This window comes from Dipodomys ordii, unplaced genomic scaffold, assembly GCF_000151885.1.
Source record: "Dipodomys ordii isolate 6190 unplaced genomic scaffold, Dord_2.0 Scaffold114, whole genome shotgun sequence".
In the NCBI taxonomy this organism is placed as follows: Eukaryota; Metazoa; Chordata; class Mammalia; order Rodentia; family Heteromyidae; genus Dipodomys; species Dipodomys ordii.
Window position 1 is genome coordinate 5,385,926 of NW_012267330.1, and position 13,196 is coordinate 5,399,121.

The window sequence follows — 13,196 nt, forward strand, 5'->3', positions numbered from 1 at the left end:
TTCAAAACATTTTACCTCTCTCTGCTGAATTTTACAACTTGGGGGGGGGATGGAAGGGAAGGGATGGTATGGGAAACAAACAAAGGAGGAGGCAACAATGCTCGATAAGAAATGTACTCATTACCTTGTTCATGTAATTGTAACCCCTCTGTATGGTATTTTCACAATGAAAGAAACTTACTAATATAAAAAAGAAAAAAAGGAGATATATCTATAGATAGATAAAAATCTTATAAGGCAATTCACTATTTTGTACAATTAATATACACTAATAAAAATTAAAAACAAAGAAAAATATATACTCTGTTTTCCTTGATTTTATTTTTTCTCTTTGTATGTTATTATGTCAATTTTTGTCATTCACTAGGAGCATTGTAAGCTAACTTTTTTTTTTATGTTCTGAGCTTGCTTCAATAAAGCTTGCTTTATTGAAGCAGCCTGAAGCTGAAAATTCAGCCATTCTGGAGTGTCTTGAGATACTATGCAGCCAAAAAGAAAAAGAAAAATCCGACATCCTGGCCAGGATTTTTTTCTTGTGTCTTTTCCATGGTGTGTAACCTATTCTTCGTGTAAGACGATATATTTTGTTGTATTTTTGATATAGCACCTTGAATTCTGCCTGTCTAGCTCCGATGCCCTGCGATCATAGTGGGGTTTGTGATCACCCAGCATCTTCAGAGTGCACTGGTTTTCCACTGTGATTCTCACTAGCTTGAGGTTCCTTACTGCTCTATTTAGGCTTCTGGATAAATATTCATTCCAGGAGTCCACCTTGGCAGCCCCTGCATGCGCATTGGCAATTTTCTGACATAGCTGCATATTTTCATACTCGATTTTGTCAATTTTCTTTTGCTCACTCTGTAGTTTGCTTGGTTTTAAACTGTGATGTGTGTGGACCATTGGTGGTTTGGTATCAACTGCAGGCTTCACTATGTGTACTCTATTCTTGTGAGATGCATAGTGGCCAAAATCCAGTTTTTTAAGTCTGTGGTTTACCTTGGGGGAGGGAAACTCGGCATGGACTCAGCAGACCTAGGGTCCTGAAAAGTCTGCATCTCTGACCTGGACCGGGGTTGGGGTTGGGGTGTCCCGCAGCAGGGACAGATCTCACTGCTGAATCCTAGTATCCCTGCCATCCTGAAAAAGCTCCTTGGAACTGCATTTGATTGCAGTGAAGGGAGCTTCCGTGACCCCCAGCTTAAGAACTGCTTTAGCACCAGGGTGGGAGAGGACGGGCAGCCTTTCCGCAGAGGCCTGCTGCGGGGCCGGGGCCGGGGCCGGGTGGTAGGCGTCCTCGCCACGCAGGGAAGGCACTGCCCTCACTTTTTTCTTTTAACATGTATGTTATTTTAGGGTAGCTTTGCATTTCTTTTGTTTTTACAGTGTTCAACAAAGACACGCTTTCTTTGTGTTTTTTGGCGGTTTTTCAATATACTGATTTATTTTATGTTCTTCTTAGATAAGTTGAGTCTATATTGTCTGATTCTGAAAATAAAACAATAAAATGCACCTTTACTCTCAAAGGAGAGAGTTATATTCTATTATATTCTAGTTTTAAATGTAAGCTAATCAATAGAATCATGTGAAATGCTATTAACATTTATAGTGCTAAAGATGAGCTCCTTACTACCAAATCAGACAAATGAGGACAGAACCCAGTCTTGCATTAAAATCTTCAATAACCAAAATTCCTAAATGTGATTTCAAAGTCTTGCCAAGATAGGAAGCTAGAGCTGTACTCTCTCTTCTAATTTCTTCATTTTTGCTCTCCTCTTACTCAAATCCAGTTCTAGACTTGCCATGTGTCCTCTGCAGCAAAGAAACTCCAAGTGGTGTATCATACAGCTGAGATCATCTTATTCTATCTCAGGCTGCTATGTGTTAGACATTTCAGGAGGATTCAATGGGGAGATGTTTTCATTCTGTTAACAACACAGAAATGTGTGCTGATTACTAGCTGGCCAGGATAACCCAGATAGATTTTGGCAGGAAACCTAGAAGGCTGGACTCAGCTGGGACTATCTAGCAGCACACATAACTGAGGCTTATTGTGTTGCTTTGCATTTTTAAGAAGGCAAAATGTATAATATTCTTTACCAAATAAATTAATGTTTTCATAATTTAAAAATAGCATGCTCTTAAGTTTTAGTTCATAGATCGTTTCTACTAAAGCATAAATATTTTTAGTTAAAAGTCAGATAATTTTTCCTTTTATTTTTGTTCAAATTATAATTACAAAATGTTCTTAAATTCTGACTTCAACTTAGTATCTGTGAATAATGTTAATAATTTCTTTCTTAAAAAGTATTTTTCTACTTTCTAAAAGTATTTTTTAACATATCTTTTTTTTTATCCTGCAGCCAGTGGCTCACACCTGTAATCCTAGCCAGTCAAGAGATTGAGATCTGAGAATCACCACTTGAAGCCAGCCTGGCAGGAAAGTCAGTGAGACTTTTATATCCAGTTAACCACAAAAGGCCAAAAGTACAGATATGGCTCAAGTGGTAGACCATTAGCCTTGAGTAACTGGGATTGCAGGCATACACCAATGTGTCCAATCAATATCACAAATTTAACATTAATTATAAGAATCATCAAAGGAGAGGAGAAAGAACTGGTGTCAGAAAAGTTTAACCCCTGCTCTCACTGTATTTGATGTTGGTATAATTTGTGGAGAGGAAGGGCAAAAACAAATCATTTAAAAAGGGATATAGGTGGACCTATTGCAACAATGAGATGTACAAGTCCTTATGTTGAAAAACGAACTTTACAACTTTGGCCAGGGGCGGGGGGTATGTGGGTGTAGAGGGTGATGGGTAGGGTGTAGAGGGTGTTGGGGGATGGGTAGGGATGGGAAGGGGGAAAAAAGGAGGAGGCAACAATGCTTGATAAGAAATGTACTCATTATCTTGCCCATGTAATTGTAACCCCTCTACTGTATTTCCACAATATAATAAAAAAGAAAAGAAAAGTTTTGCAAAGTCATAATAGCCACAGTAGGTCTCCAATTAGGGTATAGACCACACATCTCAGAATCTCTCAATGTACCAAACTGAGTGAATGTAAAGAAAGCAGTGTCCTGATACACTATCATAAAACTATTGAAAATCAAAGATAATAAAAAATAATGAAATCCCTTACAGAGAGTTAAGTTCTTCAAAGGGGATGATTACAGGGATGAAAGACCAATAGAACATGTCTTGAAATAGAAAAATTAATCTATGGATTTCTGAGCAAACAATCTTCTTTAGGAATTAAGTCACAGTTAAGACACTGACAGGTAAGGGCAAATCAAGGTAAATGGTTAGTAGTGGATTTGGTCTTCAAGACATGATGAAGCAGCTTGTTGAAGCTGAAGGAAGTGATGATGGAAATAGACTTCAGTTAAGGAAGAACAACAGCTTTGTTAGTGTACAAGACTGTTTTTCCTTTGAAATAATGTGGGACAAAGTGATAATGGCAACATTATTCTGGTAGGATTGTCCATGGATACAGACATGCCATACGATTGCTATGACATGAAGGTCAGTAGGAGCTGTAATTATGTATGTAAAACTTTCACGTTTTATGTGAACTTGTGTGTACGTAGCTCTAAGTAGGGGATGATATGAAATGAATATTAAAATTCATGAAGCAGTCATTGATTTAACAATACTTAGAGATATTACTCAAAAGCCCACACATAAGTTAAGTTGAATATTTAACACATAAAAATTAAATATTAACAGCAGATAGGAACCAGGCAGTGACTACTCATACCTTTAATCCCAGTCAGGAAGATTGAATCTAGTTGACCATGATATGAGATCAGCCTGAATAGAAGTCCCATAGACTTCATGATGAGAAAATGCTGGAAGAAGGATACAGGATGATTCATCACAACAATGAGTCTCACAAGACTCTATACTTGAAATGAACTTCTGGGGGAGGGAAGGAATGGGGGAGGTGTTGGAGGGAAGAAAAACAAAGTAGTAGAAGAAAAACAAAGGAGGGGGTGTTCAACAAGAAATGTATTCATTACCTTACTCATGTAACTGTACCCCCTCTGTATAGTATTTTTACAATAAAATAATTTTTAAAGTAAATGTAAAAGCACTGCTGGAGGCATGGATGACATCAGTGTGCTTATCTGTAATGGAAGCCAGGCAAGTGTCTGAAGTCTTGAGTTCAAATTTCAAAACTGTCAAAAACAAACAAAATAAAAAATTAATATGAATGAAAAGAGAAGCAAAACAAGAAGGAAATGGAAAAATGGTTAGATATTATCAAACTATTAACAATTACACTAAATAAAAAGTAAATATAAAAATAAAAGAATGTCTAGGCACTGGTGGCTCATGCCTGTAATCTTAGCTACTCAGGAGGCTGAGATCTGAGACTTTTATCTCCAATAAACCACTAGAAAACCAGAAGTGGCACTATCGCTCAAGTGGTCCAGCACTCCCATTGAGCTGAAGAGCGCAGGGACAGAGCCCAAGCCCAGAGTTTAAGCCGCACGACTGACCAAAATAAATAAATAAACAAGTTAAATAAAAGAATGAGAGAAGATGGACAAAAATGAACTTCTTTAAATATAAGAACATAGATACTTTGAAAGAATTGTGGAAATATATTAGTTTGTTCATATGCCATAATAAAATATTACAAGGTGGCTTGAGCAAAATAAACTTGCACACTGTTCTTGAGTCTAGAAGCCTAAACTCTAGGTATTGGCTAGTACAATTTGAGGGCTTTGCTGTCTTTTCTCTCAGCTTACCAAAATGCTGAAACAAGGACACAGGATGACCCATTGCAACAAAGATACCCACAGGACAGTATATTGGAAATGAACTTTACAACTTCAGGTGGCAAGGAGGGGGTAGGATAGGAGTGTGAGAGGTGGGGAGGGAAGGAATAGTGGGACAACAACAAGGAAAGGAAGGGGTAACAATGATAAACAAGCAATGTACTCATTGCCTTACTCATGTAACTGTAACCCCTCTGTACCACATCTGAACAATATTTTGAAAAAGAAATTGCCTTAGAGAGTAGACTATTACATTTACAGTAAGATATTGTAATGCCATTATTATCTTCATTATTATTATTATCTTCATGTGGATAAGACAGAGCTATCTCTTAAAGCTTAGTTATATGAGTAATTATGCTCAGGAGTACTGTACACCTTGCAACTTTAATTTTTGCCACTATACATTAGCTTTTAGTAAGTGTTGAACCATGTTCTTCACTCTAGAAATGAGTAATAACTACTTTTTCCTCCACATATAGTTTCCTTTTGCATTTTAGAAATCATTTTAATTAAAAATCTTTGCATTTAAACCACTTGAGTCCGTTGCAGTAGAAGATAATAAAATTAAAGTTAGAAGAACCTGAGGTTTACTGTTTTCTTTTCAGAATATAGAAATTAAATCTCACACAAATATTTAACAATTCCTATCTTGTTTATCTCATTTTTATTAAAGTATACAGAATCAAAAGTATTCATCCCTTGTTGTCACTGTATTGATTTTGGTACCCTGGATATTGTATATACATTTATATGAATTAGGGAAGCGAAGAGGAACAACAAAATGGCGAAACAAAGGACAAAGGTCAAAACAATGCAATAGTGATACTAACAAGACAACATTTTGGAAACGAGCTTTATAATTTGGTGGGTCAAGACATTGGGGAGGAGGGGAAGTGGGAATAAAATGAGGGAGAAGGTAACAATGTTTGATAAGAAATACACTCACTACTTTATGTAAGTAACTGAACCCCTCTGTATAACACCTTGACAATAAAATTAAATTTAAAAAAGTATTCATGAAGAATCTCTTCTTACTAATGATTGATCAATAATAATTTTTATTAAATTCATACAACTCAAGCACCGTCCAAGTTTGTTCTTGAATCAATTAGATTCAGTACTTAAGAGGGAAAAGGCATCTAGCTAACATTATTCAAAATTTATTGTGCTCTAAGTATTGCTATTATTCTAAAAATTTGTATTGGGCTAACAAGTGGGAGAAGTCAAGAAGACAAAAGTAGTTCTCCCTAGCAGAGAAAGCACTTTCTAAGTTTCTCAAAATCACATGGCTGCTCAAGTAGCATGACTAAGATTGAACTCCAACGAATATGATTTTAGAGGGAAAGGCCATAGTAGAAGGAGAGGAAAAGGGACAGGGAAAGGAAAGGACACATTGCCAATCACATTCTGCTATTTTATCATTGATACACAAGCTCTTCCTTTCTCATTTGTGTCTGAATTAATACAATGCAGTTAGCATATATTTAACTTGCTCATTATGTTTTTAGAGTGAATTCCTTTTTGTTTTCATTGTATGACTGTAGTTTCACATTTCCATTAATGTGATAGTTCAAAGTTGATCAGAGATGCAAAACTACTCTGAGTAGGTGTCTTAATCTATACCCTATAAAAAAGACTGTTGCTCCCCATGTGACCATGCGATCTGGTGGTGCTGCTTCTGCCTGACATTCCCTTCATATGTGGGATTAAGTCTAAAGATACAACAAATGACTCACCTTGTCATTGGGAATCAAAACACTGTGAGCAAAGTTAAAGAAGAATCTAGAATGTCAAATGATATCATTTGTCTCTCACAACTTCCAGCCTCACAGCTGCAAGTTAACTCACGGACTCACTGGTCTCTATAACGCTACACATAAATGTAGCTCAGACATCAAAGTACAAGAAGTGGATCCTCTGTGATATGGGGTGGCTCCACACAAATAAGGTAAGACAACAGAACAGTGTGCCAACTGCCTCAATAACCTTCAGATGTACAACTGGAAGCTGGGTTTTTATGCCTTTTTCTGTGACACTGTCTCTTATAGATGGGCACATAAGTTCCACTAAAAAACTTCCACAATGACCAACACCCTATGGCAAAGTGATTTTGGCATCTTAAGATAAAAGATAACAAGCATGTGTTTCAGTGTAGCAAAATTTGTTAAACTATCCTAATTTTACTTGAGAGTAAGTAATAAAAAATTAGGGATTTCATTTGTCTTGGGAATGACAGATTGGTTTTAAGTTATTACCTACATGTATTTCTCTTTTATATTCTTTCAGACACAACAATTTGCAATAGCTCATGGCCTTTTTAAGAGAGATTTTAGTAACTTATCGGTAAGAACTTTTATGAAAGCAGATTATTCTCAGAATCTGCCAAAGTTTCTCTTTGACACCTCTACTTCTCAAGCTATTTTCTTTTTCTTTTTCTTTTTTTTGGGGTCCGGTCATGGGCCTGAACTCCAGGCCTGGGTGCTGTCTCTCAACTATTCAGCTCAAGGCTAGCGCTCTACCACTTGAGCCACAGCACCACTTCTGGTTTTTTTTTTCTGCTTATGTGGTACTGAGGAATCAAACCTAGGGCCTCACGCATGCAAGGCAAGCACTCTACCACTGAGCCACCTTCCCAGACCTTCAAGCTATTTTCAAAATAGTTAAGAGTATGTATGAGTCTGATTTGGATAGGAATCATATTTTTACAACTTGAGTAAATAAATGAGTTTATTTTTTAGAGTAAATAAATGAGTTTATTTTTTTATTTTTTTATTTCCTTATATATAAAATGGAGAGCCTGATACTACCAGGTTGGTACCTTAAAGCAAATTAAATGAATAATTCATATTGGTGTCTAACATTTAGTAAATAGCTCAAAATGATACATCTGAATATTTTAAGTGTAACCTGAGACAATATTCTTGAGAGTTTGGTTCTTTATCATATATCTAAGAAATTTCATAAGTGTAGTTAATTTCTGGATTTTTCTGAGTTCTTAAAAATAAATGGTACTTATGAAGAGTAGAATTCCCATAGTCTAGGAACATAGTACATGTTGCCAAAATGCAGGATGAATTATTCATGGAGGTTAACATGTTTGGGCTTTAGTAAACCTGTGAGAAATTATCAACTTCTGTAGTCTGATTATATCAAACAATTGCAATGTCTATAAGTGAGCACAGCTATTGTACTGAGGTACATGTGGAGGAAACGACATTGGCTATTATATAAAATTAATATTTTAGAACAAAGAAAATTAGAACATAGGTTCAACAGAAGCTCATGTCTGTTTCCTAATCCACTCATAATTTATGGTTCCTAAGCAAAAAGTTTCAATAAGACAGAGAAAATTATTTTAACATCAAGTGGAACAGGTGTACCCTATAAGCAGGGATTCCTTCATAACAGCCACAGTAAGAGGTATTTTTCAGGGAGTTCATTTTTGCTTCACTCATCAGTCACTTGAAGACATTTTGGCTCAGACTGAAATATATGGAGAGCCCTTGAGTCTCATGAATTATCATCGTGAGTCAACAGAATTTTCTTTCATGCCAGGTGTTTACGTAATTATGAACCACCAGGGGGAAATGCATGTTGTGTTCAACTGCCTTCACAGTTCTCTTCCTACTGAAGAAATGACAAATTTGTGCAGATAGTTTTCAATACAAATTAAACTTTAACAAAGGCACATTGGATTATATGTAAAGGGCATAAAAAATAGCCTTGAATTAAGGTTTGTAGCGACCGAACTTACTGAAGATAACATTTCCAATCCATAAATAATTGGCAACAACTTTAATTTGCTACGAAATCTATGGCTATTGTGATTGTCTACAAATAAGAAAAAACATAAAAGCTCAAAGAAAGTATACTTTTTAAACTGTGTTCCTGGATAATAGGTGAGATGTACAAGTCATTATGTCGAAAACAAACTTTACAACTTTGCTGCCGGGGGCGGGGGTGGGGGAGTGGGGGAGTGGGAGCTTGGGGGAAGAGGGGGATGGGAAGGGATGGGAAGGAGAAACAAAGGAGGAGGCTACAATGCTTGATAAGAAATGTACTCATTATCTTGCCCATGTAATTGTAACCCCTCTGTACAGTATTTTCACAATAAAAAAATAAATATAAAAAATAAAAAAGTAGGTGAAATTTGTAATGTTGCTGTAGGTCAGGCCAATAGACAGACTTCCCTAACTCAATCATTAAATGACAAAGCAGGAGAGACTTCAACCTGGACAATATAATTTTGCTCTTTTCAATAACATTCTTGCTATGTTTTACTAAAGGATTATTCAAATTTTATGTCTGCATCAATATTCTAGCCGTGCAGGTCCCTCAGCTGGTCAGGTATTCTTTGAGTTATGAGCAATGTAAGTAATCATTTCTACAATAACATTGTAGCCTCAAGGGAAATGGTTATATTTATATAATATAATAATATTATGCAAGTAAAATTATATTTTGAATGTTTTTAGAAAAAAATACTTCTAAATATATATCTCAGTTTTGTAAAGCAAAAACACATTTTTACTTTAAATTACTGAAATGTACTTTCATGTAGTTTGTCTTGCACAATACTTTAAAAACTTGGATTTGAGACATATTCATAAGAAGTGTAAGTCCTTATAAATATAGGTGATATCTAAATTATCAATCAATTTGTCAGTGTTTTCTGCCAAAGTCTGACAAAATTCTGTGATATTTCTTTTTATTTTGATAAAGATTTAGAGAAATAAGCACAGCTTAAGAAGATTAATCTAACTTGGTGTATTCTTCAGAAAACATAAATTCTTTTGTCACATTTCTTAGAAGCTTGTTCATTTCCTTCATGGCATCAATGATGAGAAGGGTAATAATGAACTATTTGCATAATTTATTTTCATAATTTTGATTTTAATTTATTTTATAATTTTAAAGTAAGATCATGGAACAGCGGTTGTGTCAAATCACCATTGTAATTTTACTCTTAGTAAAAAACTTGGAACAGAATGAAAGGGATTTAATATATGATCAATGAAGAGTCAATACAATAAAAATCTATACTTATTTCATCTGGAAACAAAATATATATCTATATGCAACTATATGTTTATAAAAATATATACCAGTATTTTAGGTTATCTTGGTGTTATAAAGTTATGAGTAAATTTATGGGTAATTTAAGGGTAATTTTTTCTTTGTTCTTAATCTTTTAAAATAAATATTTTAATATATTGTTTTAGTCTGTGCTTCTATAACTACACACTGGGCAATCAATTTATTAATTAAGCCCCCAGACATGGGGCTTGAACTCAGAGTGGGAATACTCCCTCAACCCTTATTCAAAACTTGAGTCACACAGCCACTTCTGGGTTTTTGGTGGTTACTTGGAAATGAAGATCTTTTGGACTTTTCTGATCAGGCTGACTTCAAACTATGAGCTTCAGATGTCAAACTCCTGAGTAGCTAGGATTACAGATGTGAGTTATCAGACCTGGTGAGAAATTATTATTCAGAAGAAAAAGGCATTATAAAACATGCCTCTATATTCTGAACTTGTCATAAATAAAGAATAGAGAATAGTTATGCTCAGTCAAGAGTAGAACAAGTAATCCACAAACAGGAAAAATTAAAGTAAGTCGTCCTATTACATAAATAAATAAATACAATTTTAATGTAGAAAAATGAATAAAACAATCAAGCAAAGATTCAAGTTAAAGAACAGAGGTTGGGAGAACACATTAAAATCTTCTTCCATTTTCATGTAAACTCTAAGGAAATGTTGGTAGTGTTGAGTTAATTAATGATGAAATCACTTTACAAATCAAAACAATTAAAAATGATTTGAAAGGAAATGGAAGCATTGTTTAATATTTAAAGTACAATTACAAAAGAATAAAGGAAACACAGATATCCACTCCTTGCCTAGAAGTGATTTATAGAAAAGAAATACTAATGGCAAATAAGCATACATGAATGTCGATAGAAAGGACATCAGGATGATACCATTTTTATATTGTCAAGCTGGCAGATATTTTAAAAATTATTGTTGGCAGGCTTATACTGAGACATGAACTACTGCTTGTATCATAAATTAGACCAGGGTTCTGAAAAGCAATTTAGTATATGCTATGAGCTCTAACTCCATAATTCTTCTTCTAATCATTTATTTTAAAGAAATTAAAAAGCATGTAAATAAGGATATGTATGTAAGAGTACCATTGAATATTTGTTCATAAGGGAACAACTGAACAATTTAAGCATTCAATACAGTGTAATAGTTAAGCTAAGTAACTCAGTGTGCAAAGTGATTATGGCTCATTATATGGGTAGGAAAATAATATATATTTTAATTTAAATTTTATTGTAAAGATGATGTACAGAGGGGTTACATTTACAAACGTAAGGTAATGAATACATTACCTCATTTTCTTCCACTCTCCTCTGACTCCTCTCCTACTAGGTTTGTATAGTTCATTTCCATCATAGTGTCTACTGAATACCACTGTTGAACTGGTTCACTCCCCTATCCTTCCTCAAATCATATAAATTTATATACAAGACAAAGGGTACAGAAATAAAAAACAGTAGCAACAGGGAATAAGCCAAAGAAAAAAAGAAAGAAAGAAAATTAAATATTTGCAAACAGTAAAATAAAATCCTTTTATTTCCATTTCTTGGAGCTTATTTAACTAAGCATCATTTTATACAATCATATGCACAGAGCTATTGAGCAATTGTGATTCTCTCCTAAGAATATACTTCTATGTTTGCACTATGTAAACTTTTATACTGCTGTTTAATTAATCATGTCCAATTGTAAGTACTTCTCTTCTACTATCTATTGAATTAACATAGATTCATAAGAATATTTCAAGTATTACAAATGAGGGAGGTCATGCAGCATCTGTTTCCTTGGGTCTGGCTTATTTCACTTAATATGATTTTTCCCCTATGTATTTCCATTTCCTTAGTGATGGGGCAATGACATTCCTTCTGATGGAGGCATAGAATTCCATTGTGTATGTTTACCACATTTCCTTGATCCATTCATCCACTAAGGGGCATGTGGATTGATTCCAAATCTTGGCTATAATTCTGCAATGAATATGGTTGTGATGGTGGCATTAGTGTGGCTTTGTGGACATTTGGGTAAATGCAAAGGGATGAGATTGCTGGATCATAAGGGAGCTCTATATTTAGTCCTTTAAGGAACCACCATTCTGGTTTCCAGAGTGGTTGAACAAGTTAATATTCTCACCAACAGTGTTCCCTTGTTTCCACATCTCCATCAGCATCTGTTATTATTAGTTTTCTTGATAATTGCCAATCTAACTGGGGTGATGTGGAAACTCACTGTTCTAGAAAATTGAAAGTGAAACATCACTACCACGCTTGTTCTATGAAGCCAGAATAACCCTCATTCCAAAACCAGATAAGGACTCATCAAAGAAAGAAAACCATCTCTTTGATGACCATCAATGCAAAACTTCTCAACAGAATTCTGGCCAATTGATGTTAACAATGCATTTATGTGCATTTAATATTATGACTGTATTTTTCCAATTTTCCTTTTTCTATTCATGTCTGTCGCTTCCTCTTGACCCCTGCATGCCAAAAAAAATATTGGTTTGGTGTTTGGTTATTCAATTTGTTAGTTTTTAAAATGAGTTACACCACTCCATTGCAATCCTTCCCTTACTATGAATGTTTAGTATTATTATTAAAAATATTACTTTCTTAATTTGCATTTCTTTTATGGCCATAGATGTTGAACATCTCTTCACATGTTATTGCTGTTTTAATTTGTTCTTAGTTACTGGAATAGATGGGTCAATTTCGAAGAGATCAGAGTGAGTGACAAAAGTGATGACATTGATCAAGATGCATTGTATTTAAAAATTGTCATGTTGAACTGAAACCTGTATGAACACTCACAGATAACTTAAAAAATTAAAGTTCAATGGTCTGATGAAATTGAACATATTAAAAATATTTCTATAGGTAGCCCACATATTATTAAACCGATACGATACAAATATGATTGAAAATCACAAGGGGGATGGTTTCCCTGATGGTGGCATGTTTGAGCTAAGGCGCAGCAGAGTGAACCTAAGCCCTGCTGCTGTCGCCCTGTAACCCAGGCTGCTTACACTCCACAGTAAGCAGGTTGCATATATAGTCTACCTTTATTTTCATAAAACTCTTGGTAAACGGGATTAGAGGCAACAAGATGGCGGAGGAGAAGCTGGAATCTGAACAAGCTCTCACATAGAAAGCAGTTTTAGAGTTCCAGTGAACAGTCCTAAGCCAGAGAAACACACCAAGTGTGCCATCACAGGACAGAGAGTTAGACAAGTGAGAGAAAGCCAAGGCAAGAATACACATCTGAGGAACCAGCCAGAAGCCACCGGCGGCAGCGGCGGCG

At 35.1% G+C, this 13,196-nt stretch overlaps 1 protein-coding gene across 1 annotated transcript; it reads right to left on the reverse strand.

Annotated features, from left to right (window-relative positions):
• Nucleotides 1-558: 558 nt before the first annotated feature.
• LOC105995146 (uncharacterized protein C17orf105-like) lies at nucleotides 559-900 on the reverse strand. The gene has a single exon (XM_013028822.1). The coding sequence runs from the start codon at nucleotides 898-900 to the stop codon at nucleotides 559-561; it is 342 nt and encodes a 113-aa protein (XP_012884276.1).
• Between the last annotated feature and the right edge of the window lie 12,296 nt (nucleotides 901-13,196).